This window comes from Aythya fuligula, chromosome 1 (genome assembly GCF_009819795.1).
Source record: "Aythya fuligula isolate bAytFul2 chromosome 1, bAytFul2.pri, whole genome shotgun sequence".
NCBI lineage: Eukaryota > Metazoa > Chordata > Aves > Anseriformes > Anatidae > Aythya > Aythya fuligula.
Window position 1 is genome coordinate 196,142,755 of NC_045559.1, and position 23,694 is coordinate 196,166,448.

Consider the following 23,694-nt stretch of genomic DNA (forward strand, 5'->3'; position numbering starts at 1 on the left):
AGCAGTGCTTTTAAGTGTACAAGGCATTGTGTACACAAGGGGCGAGCTTCACCTCAGGTTGTGCCGCCCTGAGGGCTGATTACAAGGTGGAGACAGGAGTGTGGGGACTGAGAGGCCAGGGAGGCTGAGGGAAAGGCTGGGCCAGCTGTGAGGGCCATAAGGAGGACTACAGCAGCACTGACCCCTGCTGCAGCTGACCTGCAGCCCAGCCCACACAGGGACAAGCCCCACTTGTGCAGATTGAAGAAACTTGGGTATTTTAAAGGGCAGGAGCTTAGCATTCAGGGCAGGACTGGTGTGGTGTGGGGGGGGGGGGGGGGGAACAGAGACGACAAGCACGGGGCGGGTGCTTAGCAGGGCACTCGGTGGTAGGACCTCATCAATGTGTATAAATATCTGGGGGAAGGGTGTTGAGAGGATAGGGTCAGTCTCTTTTCAGCTGTGCCCAGTGACAGGATGAGAAGCAACAGGCACAACCTGAAGCCCAGGAGGTTCTGGCTGAATATGAGGGGGCACTTCTGTACTGTGAGGTGACAGAGCGCTGGGACAGGCTGCCCAGAGAGGCTGTGGGGTCTCCATCTCTGGAGATATCCCAAACCCGCCTGGCTGCCATCCTGCACAGCGTGCTCTAGGTGATCCTGCTCGGCAGGGGTTGGACTGGGTGATCTCCAGAGGTCCCTTCCAACCCCGGCCATTCTGTGACTGTGTGACTGATGTCGTGTTGGGGCACAGTGACAAGTGCAGGTGCTTAGCAGGGCACTCTGTGGCAGCCCTGGCGCTGTGTTTAGCCACAGCCACAAGCCGAGGGCTGAGGAGGCGCCATCCCCGCTCTCCCCCCTCAGCTCTCGCCCTTCCGCCGGCTCTCCGCGGCTCGCCCCCGCCACCCGGGCGCATGCGCAGCGGCTGTGGGCGCCGGCCGGCTCCACCGTGGCGGAAGGAGAGGAGAACCGGCACCGAGATGGACGCCGCCGGCAAGGAGGAGCTGGGTGAGCCGCGCCGCGCCGCCCGCCGCTGGGACCGGCCTCGGGGCAGCGGGGCGGCAGCGGGCGGCGGGACGGAGCGGAGAGGGCTGCGAGGAGCCGCCGGCCGCTTTCCTCCCCGCTCCCCCCGGGGGCGGAATGGTTCGGCCCGCGGGGGGCTGCGCTCGGCGCGGCGGGGCGGGCGGGTCGAACCATCCCACCCGCGGCGGGGGCGGGAAGGGGCTGAGGGGAGCGGAGCGGGGCTGTGGGGGCTTTGGGGGCTCGGGCGACTTTGGGGGCTCGGGCGACTTTGGGGCTCGGTTCCCGCAGCCAGCAGCCGGGCTGAGCCGGTGGGAAGGAGCTTGTGGGGGTGTTAGGGGAGCAGGCGAAGGTGTTGGGAGCCACTGGAGGGGTGGGAAGACCCCAGAGCCTCCTATCCCCTAAAAAACCCCTCCCCAAAGCCTCCCCCCCACCCAAAGTCTCCCCTCCAAAGCCGGCTTCCCCCTCAAAGCCCGACTCCCCCCCAGCCTCCCCCAGCTGGTTTTGGAGTTCTTTGAGAGGTTATGATCTCGGCTAAAAGTTTATGGGAACCCTTTCCGTTCACTGCTTTAGTTTTTTCATGAAAAATTCTTGTGTCTCGCGTGTCCGTGTGTGGGTATTTTAGCTGTATGCCTTGCAGGTTGCTCCCCAGACCCACTGTCAGTGTGTGTGGGTACCTGTACCTTCATCTTTTTATTTCTATATTCATAGATGGAGCTGGTTTAGTGCCGGGTATTGCTGAATTTCGGCTGGAGTGGGCATGCTGGAGGTCTCACCTCAAGTGTTTCACAGTAATCCGTAGAGTGCCTGGAGACTGACCAGATTTTATATACCCTCAGGCTGATCCGTCTTGCAGTGAGGGATTGCTGCCTAGGGACTAAAGCGAAAGGAGGAAATTTTAGCTTCCCTGCCAGCTGCTCAGGTTCACAGACCCACCGGAGGTCGTGGAATACCCAGAACCAGATTATTTTTATTTTACAGGAGTACCTGTTTAAAAAATGGAGATAAACACCTGATAAGAATTCAGAAGCTTTTTACATGGTTCCGTCTTATTGAGGGCTTAATAGAATTTAAGTTCCTGCTGATAAACTATCAGTGAACGCACTCCATCAGACTGCCAGTTATCAATTGGCAGTGTGTTAATCATGTAGAAATGTGTAGTTTGGTCTGGGCAGGACAGTGGATTATTTAAGACTAGGCTTTTTCCAAATAAATGATCCATTGTAGATGTGTTTCTCTAAGAGAGGAGAGAGCATAATAAGCTATGAAGGCCTTTGGCTTTATAATTCAAGTGTCTTTTTCTAGTCTTCTGGATTTTGGGGGTTATGATGCAAAAGCAGACAGTTCTTCCTGCCTACTGAGTGACATTATTGACTTCTCAACATTTATTGACGTTGATAACTTTTAGTCACAAACAAATGCTATCATAAAGTTGGATAAATTGACTTTATTACATTGCAGTCTGCCATAATAAAACATTGCAATAGCTTTAGAGTTCATGGCAAACAAACAAAGCCAAGGAACGGTAATGTGAAATGTTATTCTTCTGGAAAATGTATCTAGTGGTACTTTATTGCAATTAAAAAAAAAAAAAGTTTATTTTAACACAGATGAGATTTCCTTTTTAATTTTCATTCTGGAAAATGCCTTTTCTTTTTTTTTTGAAAATAAGAGGGAGATGATTTGTGTGGTTGAATGGGATTATCTGTTAGCTGCCCCTTGAGCTAGAAATAGACCCAAAATACTTCCAATCCAGGCAGTCATGCCCCTGGCATTGCTGTTCACCGTCACTTCATGTTGATCAGGAGTTTCTGTGTCTGCTGTGGGAGCACATGACTGAGTAACTGGCTACATCCCATGGGAGTCCAGTGTTTGGGGAGTACTTTACAGCTTGGCTTCTGCAAGAAGTGTTGCGAAGGTCCTTCATACATGTAGGTTGAAGTTTGGGGAGTGGAGGAAAGTATTTGTGGTTAAAGGATTAACTGAGGGTTATATTGTGAGTTGCTTACTGAACCAGCTGCAGTTTCTGGAAATAATGGATGTTTGTAACTAAATCTTGAGAGCCTTGGTTCAGACTGCTGAAAATTGAAGAGATCTTCCACAGCTTTTAGATGATGAATTTACCATCTGTAAACTGAATGGAGTTGCTGAGCAAGCCAAGTGCCTCATCTTTTCACAATGGTGGCTGTTCCCTGATGTTGATCTGTCTTCTGTGTTACAGACCAGGGGAGCTCACTGCAGGGCATCAGCTGCTCAGAGACTTGGTCACGAATCTTACCCTGTAGAAGCCTGCAGGTTTGGTTAGGTGACAGCACCTCTAGGCACGCATGTAAGTTACGAGTATGGAACTCTATGCTACGAGAAAATACCAGCATAAAGCCCTGTTGGAGCTAGTATAAGGCTTAAGTGGCTCTGATTTTCACTTCTGTGCAGCAGTCAAGGCAACAGCAAATTAAATTGGGTCTGTATCCCTCTTAGAGAGGTAATAAACCTTTCATGGGACTGAATCTTCTGTCGCGTTTCTGGCTGTTAGCATGTTCTCGTGTAGAAGCTGTGACTAACTGAATTATCTACCAGCCCCCCTTTGATTAATGCTGTAGCAAAACCTTTTGCACATTCAAAGTGCTGCTCCAGCAAGATCTCTCTTCCTTCTCCCTTAAACGAAACAAAACCAGCTGGTGTAAGTGATGATAAGCTGTATCCTGTCCCCCAAGCACTTTATACTTATATGTCAAATCCAGTTCTTCGTAAAATCGTACTGACTTCAAAAGCCCTCAAGGGAAAAAAAAGAAAACAAATTGCTAAACTGGATTTGGAAACCAGGTTTTAGACAGGAATTTGCCTAGGAGGTGACCTTCTCGGAAGGAACAATGGCAGATTGTATTTGACTGGTTTTAGTATTTCCTGTGTCTTTAACTTGTGAGGCAGTGGTGGCAAACTGCTTCATCCTTTCATTTCAGCCCAAAATGACCGAACCTAGTTTTTTCCCTTGTGATAATAGGTTCAGATAACTTTTGAAGTGCTATTTGCTTGAGCAGTACAGAAAAACCGAAGTTCTCAGTGAAAATTAATTTGCTTGCAGAGCTTTCCAACCAAGGGGTTACTTGAGTATGCTATGGCCAGCTTTAGAAGTAAGTACGTTTAGTTACAGTTCAACAATTTCTTTGTCAATATGTCCATAAAAAGGTTGGCAAGGTGCTGTCAAATTCTAGGGGGCAGGAAAATATACTTGAAGATAGGAAACTGGAAATATTGGTCAGAACAACTTAAACATTATAGCTTAATCTCCAACTATATAACTAGGGATTGACTCATGACTGAACTTCCACAAGACGTCCTTGAGTGTTGTGTGATTGTAGTGTGACACGTATTTGTAATGGATCAGTGATTTCTCCAGCGTGTTAAGTAGTCAGTGTAATGTTGCAGTGCTAATTTGTGGAGAAGTTGATATGCATTTTGTTGCCTCGCTGATAGTAGTGGTACTCGTAGAGGTTTTTTAGCATCCTTCTTAGGTGGGTGTTTGCAGAAGAAAGCAGAAACAATAACAGATATTCAAATAACTGGTAAGGACAATCTGGATGGATGATTTTGTCTGAAAAGAATTTTGTGGTAGCACAAGGAGAAAATAGATTTGTATGGGGTGAAGGAGAGATGGGGTTGAAAATTGCTTCGTGCTTTGGCTAAGTAAAAACAAAAGTATGCATGCATGTGAATTGCCTCATTCTGAGTTGTGGTGAATCACAAAAGATGATGCACATCATGAAATCATAGAATGGTTTGGGTTGGAGAGGACATTAAAAATCATTTATTTCCACTGCCGTGGGCAGGGACACCTCCCACCAGACCAGGTTGCTCAAAACCCCATCCAGCCTGGCCTTGAACACCTCCAGGGATGGTCCACAACTTATCTGGGCAAAATTTTCAGTGAATACCATAACTCGACTGGATCTTTAATAGTGCTGTTTGTATACATTTGGGACAGCTTGGTGGAGCATGGACCTAAGGTGTGTGCTTTGTGAGACAACAGCCAGCTTCACCTCCGATTCAGGTATGGCATGCTTGTGCTGCTCTTGTGGAGTGTAATAGCCTATTTATGCGTACTGGACCTTTCTAGGAAGAAACCTAAGTGAATGTGTGTATTCCATGCTGATTTTCTGGCTGTGGACTTCTCATAACAGAAAGTTTCAGGCTAGATCCAAGGATGCAAAGCACTTGCTCTTCTCCTTTGTGGGTACATACCTCCTTTATGGGGCAGAGAAGCCTTAAGCTTTCTTAGCTGACATGCTCTGGACCACAAGGTTGAATTCATTAAATCTGGATGTTATGCAACTCTGGATGTGAGTGGGAGTACAGATTGTGCAGCTGGGACACAGCTGCAGTATCCCAACAGTAGAAATCTAAGCAAATGAAACCCATGCTCAGAAGTTGCATGATTCCAAATTTATATAACATCCCACCACTGTTACTGTTAACTGGTTCACTTACTTAGGTCCAGGGTATACGCTAGTCATGGGATAAAGGACTAATGATGGGGGAGAAGAGGTAATTCAGGAACATTTATATTGTGTAGAACAGCGGCCAAATATTTTTGGCGTGCTTTATGTAACATAATATTTGCGGGAAACCTGTAGTAGGTGTCGTCACCACAATGTGAGTTGGTGTCTATTGCTGTTACCTGGGTTTTAAATCTCCTCTAGTGGAATTTATCCTCAAAGGGGTTATTATATTAGAATAGGACATGAACTGTCAGCCTGGGTGTACAGATCAGAAACAGATGTTGTGAGTTCTCAATTCAGCTATTTGTGAGAACGTGGATGAATAATTCACTTGATCTTCTGCAGTTCCCTCAGTATCTGCTGCCCAGTAGTATGTTAAGGGATGTTTGAAGACACTTCAGCGTACTGTTATCATGGTTATGAATGGGTCCCACAAGACAAAAAATGTACATAACTAAATGTACACAAAGATGTAGATTTGAAAGTGCTAATTCTTCTGTTGAGTTTTACAGATGGTGTTTTAGTTGGTGCTCTCTCTAAAATCTGATTCTTCTACTCTAGATTATATTTTCAGAGGCTAAACTTTATGTTCTGGATTTTTACTGTTCTTTTCCTCTCACATGTAGATATATGTGAGAGATTTCTGTAGCTGTACACAATTTCTCAAGACTTCCTATGAGCTATATGCATAAAGGACACAGCTCTGTCTTGTGTGGGGAGGGCCATTTAACGATAGTAACATTTTTCTTGGTTGTCTACATTGCCAATGTCAAATTTGTTGCTTTTAACTTCTTTTTAAGAAAAGATTCTCTGTTTCCAGGCATGTGCTCAGGCTAATAAATGTCTGGATAATTGGGTTAAAATATCTTGCCTCTGGTAAAGGAAAGCCAGTCATAGAAGGTAATTAGTTAAAGCCTCCTACTGTGCTCCAGTTGTGTGCAATCTTCTTGTGACCAGCCACCAGCTGATGGCAGTGGCCATGGAACTTTGAAAAGCTTAGTTTTATTTTTGAGATGCATTAAATGAACTTCTTTTTAGGATTACCAGTTTAATCTGCATTTAAGAAGTTTTGTTTAGTACTGCAGTGTGGTAAACTAATATCCAAATTAGTTGCAGAACACAAATAGTATGAAATCTATCAGCAGATATTATCTGCAGGAAAGAAACATGTACAGATGTTTGTTTGAATTTAATAAAGCTTTACATTTTTTTAGTGGGATATTTGGGAGATTATCATCTCCTTTCTGTGGTCAACTAAACTGATTTTCAACGTTCAAGGTGGAATCTCTTCCTTTCTCTAGAACAGCTGGTGCTATATTCTTCAGATAAAGAAAACCTCCGTAAGAATACTGCTTTGACACTTATCAGCTTGGAACGTGAATGTTGGCCGGCTTCTGGTGGTGGGATGTGTTTGGAAGAAGCATGTTTAACAAAATATTTATCATCCCATCATTCTATTAGCTTTTATTGACATTCAAGTCTTCCTTCATATCATCTTCTAGGCTGGTGACGGTGGACAGGTTAGCATGAGGAGCACTGGAGGCAGAATGTAGGTGATGTATTATGTAGCAGGATGTGCTACGTGTGCAGAAAAGGACTTTTTTTTTTTTGTCATCTTGTGACTGTAGAAGAGCAACCACTCCTTGCAAACCAGGTTCTGCGCTATTGGGACTCAAGTTTTATGTGAAACTCTTTGCACTGTACATCCAGACACTTTCCCAATAAAACTTTAATGTGTTTTTCAAGGTAAATATTTTTTTTTTTATGATGCATTTTTTTTCTGTTATCAGCAATAGTTCACAGCCTTCGGTTGAGAATGCGACAGACTATGAAATTGGGGTGTTCTGTTGCGTAAATGACATGAATAAAATAGCACAATAATGTGGGAGAACAGGTTCTAAAAAAAGCTGTTGTTTATACCTCCCTAGGATTTGGAAATAAATAGTGAAGTCACCGTGATAAGTCACTGTGATAACTGTATTTACACATGTTTACACACCACGTTTTCCCTGAAAGGATGGTCACGTTCTTTCCCTAGCTAGTTAAAATCTGGGGCCTGTACAGTACAAATACAGTACAAATTCAGGAAAAGAAAATTGTTCAGAAAAATAGTGCTTCTGAAGCTGAGGAGAAATACAGGGGCTTGGAGGCAAGTGTACAAAGGTGAAAACAATCTAGGGACTGGCATGGAACTGAGGCAGGGGAGGGTCAGGCTGGGGGTTAGGGAAAGGTTCTGCACCCAGAGGGTGGTCGGGCACTGGGACAGGCACTGAGCCTGACAGAGTTCAAGAAGCATTTGGACAATGCTCTCAGCCATGGGGTCTGATTTTTTTTTTTGGGTGGTGCTGTGTGGAGCCAGGAGTTGGACTCAATGATTCTTGTGGATCTCTTTCAAGTTGGGATATTGTATGATCCTGTGAATCAAATCTGAAGTATTTGTGTTATTTTGACTTGGAGATAATTTAATGGATCCACAAGAGAATGCCTGCAAGAGAAAAAGAACATGTTGTAAAAGTTGTCTATGCTTGAAGATCGATAATATGGAAAATCTTTTCATTAAAAGATTAAGAAATAGCACAATAAGGAAATAATCCATAGCAAGAATTCAGCCCCAGAGGCTCTCTGCTGCGCCATCCCGAAGACAAGTGCTGTACAGCCACATCACTCCTTTTTGGACAGCACGACGCCTCCACCTCGCCTGCCCTGCCTGTCCCTCCTAGCACTCCAGGACTCATCCCACCAAGTCCCACTGATAGCAATGGTATTGTAGCTCTGGGAAATGACCAAAGCTTCCCATTTGTTCCTCATACTGTGTGTGTTGGTATATGAGCATTTTGGATGTGCTCCTGAACCTTCAGCCCTCCCTGGAGCATCATAAATGCTCCCATTAGCCTTGCCACCCTCAGGCAGTGCTGCACCAGCCCTTGGCTTAACCTCGGTGTTCCCGATGGTGTCCCCTTCCCCATCTATCCTAGTTTCAAGCTCTCTCAATCAGTCTTGCCAGGCTATGAGCCAAGAAACTTTTCCCTACTGAGACAGGTGGGTCCTCTCAGGCCCCAGCAGACCTTGAAGTCTTGAAGACTCTTCTGTGATTATAAAACCCCAAATTCTGGTGGAGACACAAGTCTTGGAGCCAGGCATTGATGACCTGGGCTCACCTGTTTATTTCCCCATTGCTGGAAGGGTTGAGGAAAACGCTCTTCTGAACCCTTTAGTCATCTTCCCAGGGCTCCAAAATTTCTTGATAGGCCTCAGGCTTCCTGTAGCTACATCCCTGGTACCGATATGAAAAAGGAGGAGAAATGGGTAATACCCCAAAGGATGTTTAATGCTCACAAGGTTCCTGGTAACATCCCTGATCCGAGCCCCAGGGAGGCAGCAACTTCTCTGTAAAGAGGCCAGACCTGCAGGTGGGAGCCTCCGTTCCCTCCAGGAGGGAGTCCCCTATGGCTGCAACTGTGCATCCTGGAAAGCACTATGGTTTCCAACCTTCTAAATGGTGAAGGATTTTTTTTTTTTTCCCCTAAGAACTACTGTATTGGGGCTGGTGGTGCATGAATAGACTTAAACATGGAAATACGTGAGGGCAATGTGAATGGTGTGAAGGATGGAGAGGCAGGAACAGGATCCTCAGCTGGGAGAGGCTGATGTTTTGGAGTGGGTCATCAGTGTAAACTTCACAGTGTGAGCCTTCTCCCTGCCTCTTTCGGAATGCTTACCTTCTCGTTACTGCCATAGGACCAGTTCTGAATGGAGGTGAGGTAAGTCAGACAAAGAAAATATGGATTAATCTGCAAAATGGAGGTGCTGTCTCTCCAGAATATCTGACATCCTGTTCTTCTGGGGCTTCCATGACAAATACAGTGAATTTAAATAAAAGGATAAGGTATATTTTGTATGACCTGCATATATCTTCCTTCTATTCTGTTAATTCTTACATCTAAAAAGCTTTGCTTTTTGTCAATATCAGTCAACTGTGGCATGGGACAAATGGGTTTGTGAGCAAACCTGGGGAATAGGAAGAGTGGCTGGGACACAGGAGCTTAGGGCTCAAGAGGTTGACCAGGGGAACAGAAGGGTCGGTGACTGCTACAAAGCACCAGGTGAGGAAGAAGATGCAGGTGAAGCTGCCTTTAAACAGCTGGAAGAAGCCGCCTGCTCATAGGTCCTGGTCATCATGGGGGCCTTAACCACCTAAAACCTCCTGGGGAGGCGATGTGGCAGGGCCCAAGGCACTGAGGATTTATCTGGAGTGCTTGTGTTGCTTGCTGATAAAGATTTTGATACTGAAATCTTACTCTGCAGTACTTTAAAAATGTTTTAAGATGTTTCTGGTATGAATTAGATTACCAGTTGTTGCAAATATGTGTATCTTGCCCTGGGCTTATTTTGTGTGATATTTCCTATGTTTTTGTGGAAAGTACTGAAATAACCATGACTTTTTTTTTTTTTTTTTTTTTTTTTTTTTACATAGATGATGAAATAAAATATAAAAAACTCTCAAGGATTTTTTTTCTTTATTTTTGGAGCATCCTTCAGTAAGGATAACTGCATCACACACGCAGTTAATGATGGTTAAGAAAAAATCCTAGCTAGACTGGAATTAATTAGATTCTAAACTCTTTAAGGCAAAGGCTTTTTTCTTTGTGTTTCTGTGGAGCGGTTGCTGGCCCGCAGTTAGCAGTCAGTTAAGCAATTATCAGGGCTTTGATAGCGATAACATCGACTCTGAGATTGCTTTAGGCAGGGACAAATGAATTTTCAAGGGAAAAGCTTGTTTTAGAAACATTCTCATTTAAAAAATGAGGGGAACACTGGCGTATGTCTAAATCTGTTCTTAATAACCATGTTTGCAACCAGGAAAAAAAAAGAAAAGAAAAAAAAAAAAAGAAAGTTGGGAGAAAAGTGAAATGGGATGTTTATAAAATTTGCAGTCATCTGGGAGGGATCAGGTCCCAGAGAAAGTTACATGGTGAACTCTGTGCGTTCATCTCTCAAGTTTAAGTGTCGGACTGGAATGGAAGAAGAGAAATTCACTTTCTTCCCTTGACCGAGCAGTTACTGACATTCACCTGTGCTGTCGGTCCTAAAAGTCGTGCTGGCATCTGGAAGGTAAAGAGGCAGAGCTGCTTACACCAAGGGCATGAAAGATGCTTGACAATACCTGAGCATAAGAAATGTATTTATATTTTCATTGGCATACAATACAGGATGTGACCAAAGGTTAAAAATACAACTATAATTCATGCAGATTGAAGTGGTCCTAGCTGCAAGGGGATATCCAAGAGTTTTGTGTTGTCTCAACACCAAGATTAAAACATTGCTTTGTGCTCTCCTGCCTTACTCGTGGGGGATCCCTTTATCACCGTGTGGCAGGCACAGAGGATGTAAATGAGCTTTTGGTTGCCAGAGGTGTTTCTTTCAGGATTACTGTGAAGGAGTGGGTTTCTGAAAGTACAAAAATACTGTTAATTAATTACAAGTCGGGTGAGCTTTCTATCAACTAGAAGTGTTTCCTCAAGAAGGGTGGTTGTGGCAGCATTGTTCCTGAGAAAAAAAGCATTAATGGAAGCCTCCAATTCTGGAGGGCTCCCTGTTGAATACTCACGTATTTCCCACCAGTGGACCTTCGTCCCGGTCAGCCAGAGAGGGGAGCAGGATGAGACTGGTGCTTTTTGTATTTTTTCCTGTGCAGTCAGCCATGTGCACGTGAATATGTGTACAGTCTCCATTTTTCCACACCGCAGGTTGTGGAATCACATCCTCAGCATTGCCACGTCCTAGGAAACGTGGAACCTGCACCAGAGCTACCAAACTCCAGGTATCACCAGAAGTCAATAGCAGCAGTGTTCCCCATCAGTAGTTTTGCTAGATTTCCTCCAGGCACCTGCTTTAATTGTATTGTATAGGAGCACACCACAGGCTGTTAGGCTACATCCTTGGAAGTGGTGTAGCAGGCAGCGCTGGGAGGCTGCTGTTTGCCTCCTCCCTTGCTGCAGTGCTTGGAGGAGCAGTCCCCAGGGAGGCTACCCCCAAAAACGGGCAGGCAGTGGAGGGGGAGAGGCAAAAGAGACGTGGCGAGACGACAGCGTTGCAGCACAGGCTTCTTGATGAAAGCAGGTATGCAGCCGGACCAAAGAGATGATCAAAAGCAAGAAATTCTTGGAGGAGATCCCAGGGGTGATGATAGAGTTTGATGCCATCTGGAGCTGCTAGAAAGAAAGTGAAAAAAAGGCTTTACAAACACTTTTATCATTTTTTGGTTTTATCTAGCCAATTCTTAGTTACATCTCTTTTAAGAAGCAAGGTAGCGAAATGTTCTCATGATCTGGCTTGTGAGTTTAAGACGTCTTCCGTGTATTTCTGGGGTGCTTGATTTAAAGAAGAAAATGAAAGCAATTCTATCTCAACACTGTTAGGTCCATCGTACTCCCAGATAGGAACCTTACCTGTTGCACAAGCTGTCACTGTTGCTTAACTTTGCAAACACTGCTACGAAATGGAAAAGTAAAATTAATTAATGCTGATTTCTTCTATAGGTTGTTGAACCTCATGTGATCACAGACTTTGCACACTTTTAGTTCATTCTGTTCCACGTCAAAACATTTAATCTATCTCAATTTGTGTAATTGGAATATTGCTGAGAGTAAACTTGACTTACGCTGGACTTTCTGGTTGGGTCTCTGACCTCTGATGTTGTATTCCACTGGGCACCTCTTGCTTCTGTCAAAGGCTTTCAGCTTTATCAAAACTTAATTCAGATGATTTGTTCCTGTCTTAGAATAGTTTTATCTGTCTTCTGGATAAGCCTTCTTCTGTTTTATAGGATATATAATTGTTTTGTGGTTGTTTTGAAGTTCCTATTGCTTATGACTGTATTCAGTGCCCTGCTGCTGTGTTAGACATCGTTAAGGTTTCATAAAGACATTAAGGATTTGTTGAACACCCGATTTTCAGTGTGTCCTGTATTTCTGATCAGGTTTCGTGCACATATCTTGTTTCCACAATAAGTAGTAACTTTATTAGATTGAGCATAAAAAGTCCCCAAATAAGCATTATGTCTGCTTCTTGTTTTTAAACGCTTCTGCAGTCTCACTGGTGTTACAAATTTCACACCTGGGAAGTGAGCATCCCTATTTTTCTTATGAAATGGATAAGCTTAGCATGACTAAGGTATTTAAAGTTCACTCAAACTGTTTTTTTTTTCTTTCTTCAGTGAAGCACGTTTTAATACAATTAATGCTTATTTAATGTTTTCGGAGTTCTGTAATAATTAATGTGATAAATCAGTCAGATGTGCTGTTGCATTCTTAGAAATTCTCAGTAATTTTTAAAATAGGTAGAAAAAGTTAGAAAGGCAGCATAAAATCATGTAAAAATAGGATTTTCCTGTGTGTGTGAAGACCACAGAGGTTGAGATTTTTCAATTGATTTTATGAATGGCTACTGCAGAAGGCAGGTAATCTTTTTGGTTTTGGCAGGATTTGTTTTCCTCAACTGTAGTCATTTAAAAATGCTTATAATTTAATCAACATTAAACTGCAAAAGCTGCTAGCTTTGCCTGAAAGCCGGTTTTGTTCACTGCTGGCTGTTGCTTAGCTCTCTTATTTAGCTGGATAGCAAGGCTGCATTTGTTGACGGCAGAGGCAGTTTATGCGACTTTAAAAAGTTCATGAAATTGCAGCTCAAGCATGTAGCATAAATCAGTTGTCTTGGTTTTCTCACCAGTAATGGGAGACATCTTCTGTTGTAGCTCTCAGTTTTAGGATGGGATGGCTCTGGGGGGTGCCCTTGCTCTCCACTGGTAATAGACTAAGTGCTCAGCATTGAAACAGCTAATGGCATCTAAGATGAATCTAATCCTTTCCTAACACTGAATGACTTTTCCGTTTGACATTGTATTAGCTTGCAAAATGGTCTAAACCATCAACATTTTGATCTTTTTTTTCCTTAGTTGTGTTTTTCCTAAGTTGTTTTCCTTAATGAAAAGCTTTAGGGTTTGACCATAAACCAGTCTGGTTTGAATAATGCGAATGTGTGCCCCCGGAAAGCGAGGCAGAATTTCTTGTGCAGGCTTCTGCTGTAACTATCTGTGTGTTTAAATCAGCTTTCTACTTAGTAACACAAATAAATCTCATGAAATGGCAAACTAATTCAAAATCACCTTTTACTTCTAAACTGTACGCTTGTTTCTAATTCTAAGTTGTGTTAACTCTCTTGTATAGATTTGGAAGTAATGAAGCCTTTGATCGATGAACAGAATTCAGAAGGCGTCTCAGATGAAGAGCATGAAAATGACATCCTGCCAGTTGAGAAGCATTACCAACTTGAAAATGAAGAAGGCATTACGTATGTATTACTCTTAAGTATCAGCTTGTTAAAATTCCTCGCCTCCAACTTGTTTTTCATGAGTAGTTTACTGAACTCTTAGGGGGCTTACATGCAACCATGGTATGGTTTTATAGTGTAGTTCTATTTTAGGGCTTTGCATACTTCTACCAAAAACAGCACGTTTTGAGTAGGTTCTTTGGTTTTTGGAAGCTAACAATATACTGGCTGTAAAATATTCCAAGGTGACCATTTATAAAGTGATTGAATCGGTCAGAATCCAGGCATTGTTTACAAAGGGGTTTGATTGATTTTGTATTTTTTAATAAAGGAACTTAAGAAGACTTTGGAAATAGATTGTTACAGTTGTACTTAAAAGAGGTTTTTTATTTTTTTTTTGGGGGGGGTAAAGCTTTAGCTGTCAGCATTGTGTTTTGTAATTGGTAATTGTTTTGAATGTTATTGATTCTAAAATAGCATTGATGAATCTTTGACATTTTCTGAGGCCAAAAGACAATAACATTGCACAGAAAGTAGCCTTTCACAAGCGGGGAAAAGAAGATGAAGATCAATCAGACCTGTATGTTCCATCTGATGGAAATCATATCTAGAGGTTAATAAGAACGTCCTGTAAATGTGCGGGACCACTTCAAAGTTGTTACTGCTCACAAATTGTTCCTGTGTGTTAGTGAATTATAGAGGGTGTGCTTTTAATGGGACTTTTCCTGTTTTTATCGTCAGGTTTATACAAACACTTACCCACCTCCTCAAAGGAAACATTGGAACTGGGCTTCTTGGTCTTCCACTTGCAATAAAAAATGCTGGCATTGTGGTAAGAATGCAATTATTTTTCTTAGTTTAGAAAAGTTACCTGGAAAGATATACAGATATGTGACTGAACCTGAAAAACTAAAATCTTGATACCAGCTGGTTGTACCTACCTACCTTGAATTATGTTCAATTTTTTCTTTTCAGTCTGGTGAAGTTATTGCTGAAGGTTGAGACAAATTAAAAAAAACAACCAAACATTTTTTCTTTTTTAACTGTGTCATTCTGAAGACTTTATAGCATGTTTTGTATTTTTGCTTAGCCAGAACGTTTTTTTGTGGAAAACATTTTTTTTTTTTCTGAAAACAGAAAGATTTTGATTCATTCAGACTCCTATGATGGCTCATGGGATTCTTTTGTGGGTTTATTTTATCTTTGTCCAGACTTCACTATAGCTGGATCATGTCATAGGATGCACTGTCATCTTAAATCAGTCTTTTGTTTCTGGGGGAACAGGGTATAGAACAGTCTAATAAACAAATAATGTTTATAAAGTTTATTTATATTTATTTATATATTTTAAGTATTTAAGTAATAAACAAAGCATTTCCTAAGGCAATGTAAATTTCATTAACTGAACTTTTAAATTTAAGACTATATAAATTTAATTCTTTATTACAAGATGTTTAGTTTAAGGATGAAAGTGACAATGTAAAAAGCAAGTACTTTCTGTGAAAAAGTTTTGGTTTAACTTCTATTCTAAAACAAATGATTTAATTCGAAGATTACCCTATTTTTACAAGTTAACAGATAATGATTATTTATTTTTTTATTTTTATATATTTTTTACTATACTGAACATTTTCAAGTATTCTAATGTAATGGAAAGAAGCCTTTAAAATGACAGTGTTGATGACAACAAAGGGATCCAAACCATTGCTTAGAAATGTGCGGTCTTCTGTCATGACAATTTTTTGGCAAATATCATAACGAAAATGTTCTGAGAGTGAAATTATTTCATGCCCACTTGCTATTTACTGCTCCATCACCCTTGAGAAACCTTCAGTTGAGCAATCAATTAGAAGTAAGGAATGCAGCAGAAATCTGCAGCAAATCTTCCTCCCAGGGGAAGGAAAAGTTTCATAAAATTTTAATTCCTATAATTTATGTATGCGCTAAAATATGAAATTTTTGCATGTAAAGATTTTTCCCCAGCATGTTTTCATGAAAAAAAAAATGTTTATATGACTTCAGTTGCTTTGTTCTCCCTTTTTTCTCCACACCAGATTGGACCAATCAGCCTTGTGTTCATAGGAATTATATCTGTCCATTGTATGCACATCTTGGTACGTTGCAGCCACTGTCTATGTCAGAGGTAAATGTGGAACTACTCATTTTGTTGCTGAGATTTTTTTTCTGAGTTTTGGCCTACAGAATGACACAATGCTGTAGCAGTTGCTTCAGGTCAGAATCTTGTACTTCAAAGAAGGAATACATGTTCTTATGGTGCAGCTAGAAATGATAGCAAAATGATAGAAAAATAAGTTAGTTTAACTTGTGTTGTCCAATATCCCATTCCCTGTTGTAACTGAGAAATAATCAGGTCTTTCTCACTGCAGTTTTGGTTGTTTATCTTTGGTCCTTAAGTACTTTTATATCTTCATAGCTTCTGAATCTTCATAGCTTTGAAAAGCATTCAGTTTATAAATTGCCAGTTTGTAAGTACTTTATAGGGCTACAGAAACAACCAAGAATTGTTGTTAATGTCTTTTGTGATTGTCTCTTTGGATTGTGACAACTCGATTCTTAAAAATTGTGGTGCTAAGGAATGTGGTAAGATGATAATAGTGAGCAGATTAATGCTAGATAGTCTTTCAAGTAAGATGTACAATAAAGTGCAATAAAAGTTCTTTAAAAGTGCAGTAAAGTTTCTGAACTGAACAGTAACATGAAGCTGTTAGTGTCCCTGTAGCTGGAAAAACTATTATTAAAAACAAAACCAAAACCAGACCTGATTTAGTACTGTTGAATTAGTGAGCAGCAATTGTGGTTTACATGCTTGTAGAGTGCTGAATATCCCTTCCTCCAAGAAAGAAGCTCAAGAAGCCTAAACTATACCTCTAAAATTCAGCAACTGTGGAATGGTGTCACAGATGATTCCTTATAAGCCTGTGAGGCCAGCAGCATTTTCAGGATAGAGATGTAGGCTCTGATAGTTTCTAGTAACTCCATTCTTTCTTCACTCTTTGATTTCAGGTTGAAAAAATCCTCACTGGGTTATAGTGATACAGTTAGTTATGCCATGGAAGTGGGGCCTCTGACTGCTCTTCAGAAAAGATCTTCCTGGGGAAGGTAAGTCTGCAGTCTAGTTTTACAGTTCATTAGTAAAAATTATGTCTACACTTGGAATGGTTAGGACATTTACTTTTTAGTAAGATATTACTAGTTTTCAGAGGATATTCTCTGTGCTTGAAATAACAAGTAGCACCACATAAAAATATTTCTTGGGGTCAACTAGTGACGCTGGGGAGGACTGGGGAGTGTGTGTCTCGGTCAGGAACATCAATTTTCAGGTCTACAGGAGCTGTGAAGAAAAGAATTCTCTTCTATAATATAGAAAGAGATGTTGTATAACCAGAAGTGCAGTCTGTATTGTGTAATATAAGTTTTTGTCAGCTTTTACCACAAACACATTTCACTGCATCAGAGTGTAATAAATGGCTCAGTCTTCAAAATAGGACTATAATCAAAGTTTATGATTTATTAAAGGAATAGAGGTAAGCAAACAGCGCTGGGTGCACCAGGAGTCTCTGCTCCACCAAGACGCACACCAGTTACATCAAGCAGCTGATTTTTATGCTCCTAGGCTGATACATACTCATTACTACTTCTAAAAAAAACAGGGTTATTTTAATTAGTTTCTGGAATCCAAACCCTTCTACTGGAGCATGCGCATCAGTCTCCGGTGGTCCCTCTGGGCGTCTCTTGTGCTGAAGGCTTCCTCCCTCTTGTCCTTCTCCTTTGTCCAACTTGGCTGTATGTCAGAGACTTGTGCAACATCCCCTGCAAGCTTTTTCTTTTAGTTGTTCTTCAGCTCTCCCCGTCTCCTTAATCTCCTGGCCAGATATTAGAGACTTGCATGGTGTCCCATGCAATAGTCATAATAGCTAGCAGTTATTCTGAAATCCCCCAGATATCAGAGACTTCAAGGAAAAACCTACAAATACATTTCCCTTGAAGCTCTCTATTGACATGAATTGCTAAACCATTCCTTTGCAAGATACAAGAATTACGTACATTAGCCACTCTGTTTTTCTTAGACTTGTGGTTATACAAGGGTATGTAAGACAGAAGGTCACATTCATCATACCATGCGGCCCTAGCATTGTTCCATACTGACACGAATCAGATGAACATATCTCACAAGAGTTCACTCTCTAAGCAGACTGATACTGCAAACATAAATGATTTTTTTTTTTTTCCTGAAAGGAAGCAAAGCATTTTTTGATTTGTTGAAATATCAAGTACAGATGATGGAGAAATACTTACTAGATTTTTGCAATAATGACCTGCAGATATTAATAGCTTGTTGTAGCTCTTAAGTGCTTTATCCATCTTTTAAAAAAGACTATTATGTATTTTTTGCCATCTGTTGCTGTATAGCGTTTATGGAGCTTACAGTATGACTGCATAGTGATGAAACTGAAAACCTGAGATGTTGTTCAATGTTAACTTTAAAGTTTTTTTTTTCCTCTCTTGAGGAAGAGAGTATTTTTGCCCTGTTATTTTCAAGGATACAGCATCTTGTGTCATTTGTTTGTGGCTATCATTTGGTTTCAGATAAGAAAAAGATGAGCTAGTATTTTAAGATATTTTCTGATGACTGTGTAGGAATGGTCTGGAGCTGTACTAGAGGGAAAATTTTTTGTTTGTAGGAAAGTAGAATGAAAATACTGTAATGCACCAAAGAGTTATAAGCCATAAACAGCAATTCTATTTCCTGAGGCATTGTGCTACAGCAAGATTGTTCTCTGGGGCAGTTCTCTGCTGAATGTTGGACTAGCGAGAGGGTTTCATTATGATGCATCTTCAGGTCACCATCATGTGTATTATTTATCAAAAACAATATGAACCATACTTCAGAATTTTTTTTTTCCAAGAGATACAGTGTCTGAATGTGTATTTGGATACATTCACATAGAGCCAGTTAGCTGTGAAATGGTTTTTGTCTTGAATTGCTGGAACTTAACTTAAACTGTGTGAGACATTTCATCTCTGGTCTCAGTGGAAAATGGCTATACTAAAGTGCTAAATTATTGCAGCAGAAGTTATTTGCGCATTGAGTATATATGTCTGTTGTTTATAGCTGTTTCACATTGCTGTCTTTGAATTTCATTTTATGCGACTTTAAATGTGATATACCTTTGTTTTAGAGAAACTTTCATACCTATATACTGTTACCTTAAAAAAACACCACTACCACCACCATCACCAAAAAAAAAACCACCAACCCACAAAAAACATAAAATCACCTTATTTTGACAGAAGAGCAACTTTCATTCCAGTGTTCATGAGATTAATGTGATATTTGAATCTAACATCATGACTAGTATGAAAAAGAGTTTCAATTGTGTATTAGGTAGAAATAGATTAATCATTTGTATCCTAAGTATAATGTACGTTTGTTTATTTTTTCTTCCTCAGGTATATTGTGGACTTTTTCCTAGTGATAACGCAGCTGGGATTTTGTAGCGTTTATGTTGTGTTCTTGGCAGAAAATGTCAAACAAGTGAGTAAAGATACTGTATGGAAACAGTTATGGTTTTAGATTTGTTTTTCCTTACTTTTTTGTTTCCTTGTGAAGTGCCAAAGAACCTGTAGAACATGAAGTTGAGAGATGCACAGCATAGGTTCTGCCATGGTTTACACAATACAGCTCTTGGAAAAAGGAGCAATGTGCAAGGTGATCTAAACTCACATCTTGAGGAAGTGTTTATAGTTTCATTGCCTTCTCATTTGTTCATTGAACTTAAAAATTAATTACAGAAATTATAGGAAACAAGGTTGAAACTGGTCTGGGATCCAGTTGTCAATGAACATTTCTTTTTGCCAGGACTTGCTGCTGACTTATTTATTCCCTGACCTTCTGAGAATATTTTACCCTTTTTGTGTCACAGGAATCTTTTGAATCTGTTCTTGTTTAGCCTCTTCCATTTTTCAGAATTGTCTCACAGTTACTCATCAGTGATGGGTCTCTTGGGCCCCCAGAGTACTGTGTGCAGTTTTGGGTGCCACAGAATAAAAAGGATGTAAAACCACTAGAGAGTGTCCAAAGGAGGGCTACAAAGATGGTGAAGGGTCTGGAGGGGGAGATGCACGAGGAGTGGCTGAGGTCCCTTGGTTTGCTCAGCCCAGAGCAGAGCAGGCTGAGGGGAGGCCTCATGGCGGCCTGCAGCTCCCTCACGAGGGGAGCGGAGGGGCAGGCGCTGAGCTCTGCTCTCTGGGGACAGCGACAGGACCCGAGGGAATGGCATGGAGCTGGGACAGGGGAGGGTCAGGCTGGGTGTTAGGGAAAGGTTCTGCACCCAGAGGGTGGTCGGGCACTGGGACAGGCTCCCTAGGGTCATGGCACTGTACCTGCCAGTGTTCAAGAAGGTTTTGGACAACTCACAAACATATGGTCTGATTTCTGGGTGGTCCTTTGGGGACCCAGGAGTTGGACTCAATGATCCTTGTGGGTCCCTTCTGACTAAAGATAATCTGTGCCGTTCTGTTTAGTTTTGATGATGAATATGGACCTCTGTCTGAAAACATGTTTCTGTAATTAGTGAGACAGGTGAGGAATAAGGTATGGCATGTTACCAAGCATTAATCATCCATATGGACTTCTGACCAAAAGATAGAATAAAGGTGTCTTTGAATAGCTTAATTTATGTTATTGAGGAAGAAGTTTCCCCATGGACAGTCAATATGTAGTGGGCACATTTTTTTTTTTCTCTGTGTGAAGTGAGTTTTTGTATTATGTTTAAAAAGTATTCTGAGTTACAAAAATGTCAAAGTGAGAAGAAACTGTGTAGAGAGAAGCTGGATACTCTGTAATTTGTGTACTGGGAGGTTATGACAGTCCCACTGTCTACCTCAGTACCTGAAAATCCTATTTTCTATATGATGTCCTTTTGCTGGCCTTCTGAAGCAGGAATTTTTATGGCATCCTTTGTAATAAAAGTTTGAATCAAAACCTTTCCCATTGAACAAATATATGACCAACTAGTCATTATATATATGTTTTGACCTTAAGAAAAAGCAAAGACTTGTTTGCCTTGGCTTTTATAAATTTCAAAAAAAGTGAAACCTATTCAGAAAACCCACTGCTGCTTTCTTGAAGAATTGAAAGCTGGGAGCAGAACTTATAGAGAAAACAACTTCTACAAAAGTAGTAGCTGCAGAGACCCATGGCATGTACCCTGTGAATGAATTGAAGTCATTAGCAATTCAGAAGAGAAGTCCTATTTGCAAGTGTATTTGATTTACATTGCCCTGTGCACTTTGCTCTGGGAGGGAGGTTGTTTCCATCTGGGCAACCTTATAATGCAGAAATCTGTCCCGTAGAGGGCACCAAAGAACACAAGTTGGTACAGCTTTAAATCTGTTTTGGGTAGTGGAAGGATGAGGCATATGAACGGAGGGAATGAGGGAGTGGAGAACTAAGATAAAGGAAAATCATGGTAATAATGTTAGTAAGCTTTTCCAAAGGAATACTTTCCTGGCCCACCAAAGAAACTCAGGTTTGTGTAGTTCTGGATATGGGGTCTTATTTATACATATATGTACGTATATATATGTATATATATAAAAAAGGGGTTTTACAGGTAAAAATGACTAGAATTGGAGAAGAATGATGAAACTGGAACAAAAATCTGAAGTTTGGCAGCAACAAGTGGGACAGACAAACAAATCTGCCCAGAAGATGGTCCCCTTTCTTGTCATAATTACTTCACTTTTCTTGCATGAGGAGTAGAAGATCTTAAGTCAAGAGTCCTGGCGGCTATCTATTTATTCATGAATATTTGCTGAGTTCTCTGAAAATGTGTCCTTTTCTCATTGCTTGCTGATAAAGCTAAAATATGAAAACATACTCTTGCTGTGTTGTACTTTATTAGATCTTTGACACTTTGAATGACCCATCAACTGGTTGAGCCATAGTGGATATAATGAAATTTTTATTTTTATATTTTTTTGGAAAAAGAGAGGGGGGAAACACCTCTAGAAAAAAACCCTAGGCCACCACTTAAGCAGTTGTACTCAGACACAGAAGTGTTACAAATTTGTAGTTTGCAAAGTTGAGTACTGAGTAATAATGAAATACCAGAAATAAACTAATGAAACATATTTTGGGCCTTTTCTTTATAAATTACAGGATCACAGTATAGTCACATATACCTGATCACACACAGTTTTGGTGCTCGATTGGTCCCTGTGTATTGTATTGTATGTTGCTCTGAGTTGAATAAGGAAGGAATTACAGGAGCTGATCAGCTCAAGGACTGCTATTTTGATCCTACTAGATAAAAAGTTTGCAGACTGACAGATAGAGTTTGGGATGTAGGCAAGAGTGGTCTTGGTTAAAGAGACTAAGGAAACTATTCCTTATTGCTTCTGATGCATTTCTTAAATGAAACACGTTCATCCATTAAACAATTTTCTGGGTGCCTGATATCAAGAATCTAATAACCATATTTACACAAATGTGTGATCTTCATGGATACAGCAGAAGGCGGTGGATGCTGTGCTTGGGGTATGTAAATGAGACATTGAGTGAAGCACTCCTGTAAAGGAAGCAGTTTCAGACATCACACCGTCATGTGAATTAGTGCTTGAATAACGAAAATGACTTCTGCTGAAGTCACTCCGTGAATTCACTAGTCTTTGTAGTCAATATGCAAGTAGTAGTCACTACTTGCTTTCTAAAACTGTAGTGATATTTCCTTGTGGTTTAGGGAAATGTTTGTGGAACTTGCAGCTACAGTCATGGTAGGCACAGAAAAAAATGCATGTAGTGTATTTAGATTAGAAGTTGCTCAATGTGCACTGAGCCCTGTTACACACAGAAAGAACAAAATACTGTGTAGCAGCTCATGGAGTCCTACACAGACTTTATTACATCAGGTCTTTTGTCTCTTTTGTAGTCAGAGTGAGTACAGGCATAGTAAAATTTAATGACTGTTCTCTACAAATCAGAATTACTTTTATAGGAAGACATTCTCCGTTATGGGTAAGAGAGGAAGCCGTGATTCTTAAATGGCAAATGTACATTTCCATGTCTCAGATCTTTAGTGGGAGGATCTGAATTATGATTGTTTATAGAATGCGTTTTTCAAGCACAGATGTATTGATTGAGTAAGTGAAAACATTTGTCTAAGTTATCTGATATTCAGATAATATTTCAGACTGCTTTGCTTTCTTTAGAGGAGAGAGAAACAGCATGAGAAACAGCTTTTTATTTTTTATTTTTAAAGACACTTTGGCTGCTTTACATTGTTACTTGTTAGAATGGTTTTCAACCTGTTTACTAGTTTTTTTTAACCTAGTAAAATACTTCAAAAGTGATAGCAATGTTAGTTTGCATCTGAACAAATGAGTGTAATTTCATCTTCATTAGATTTTTCCTTTTCTACTCTTTAGCATCAATCCTCACAGAGCCAATTGATCTATCACAGGCAGAATTGTAATTTTGGGGGGTTAATTTTTGTATTTTACTTTCAGACTTAGTTTTCTTCCACTCACTGGCCTCTCTTGCCTGTTATTTAGCTCTCCCATAAGATTACTGTATCTTGTTTGATGTGCCTCTTCTGAGCCAATGTACAGAATCACTCTTCTGTCATGCCACAAAATCCACTTGTGTAATGTAGAAGTTCCCTGTGGTCTTGCCCAAACCCTTAAGTGGTGCTTGACACAGTGGTTAGATTGTTAACCAATCTAATGTGGATGCTGCTTTCTTGGTACAGAATTGATTTATAAGTGTATATATATCCAGAAAAGGGAATAAACTGTCTTTCTGTGCTTTTATATCTGTATAACTGTATCCATTATATCAATTACATGGT

At 40.8% G+C, this 23,694-nt stretch overlaps 1 protein-coding gene across 1 annotated transcript in view; it reads left to right on the top strand.

Annotated features, from left to right (window-relative positions):
- Positions 1-920: 920 nt before the first annotated feature.
- The window catches only part of SLC36A4 (solute carrier family 36 member 4), an 81,481-nt gene continuing 58,707 nt past the window's right edge, over positions 921-23,694 (top strand). Inside the window, exons 1-6 of the mRNA XM_032207535.1 lie at positions 921-986; positions 13,720-13,843; positions 14,564-14,654; positions 15,877-15,965; positions 16,847-16,942; positions 19,295-19,379. Of these exons, the coding sequence (XP_032063426.1) occupies positions 959-986; positions 13,720-13,843; positions 14,564-14,654; positions 15,877-15,965; positions 16,847-16,942; positions 19,295-19,379 (513 nt within the window). The 5' untranslated portion in view covers positions 921-958. The remainder of the gene's footprint in view (positions 987-13,719; positions 13,844-14,563; positions 14,655-15,876; positions 15,966-16,846; positions 16,943-19,294; positions 19,380-23,694) is intronic.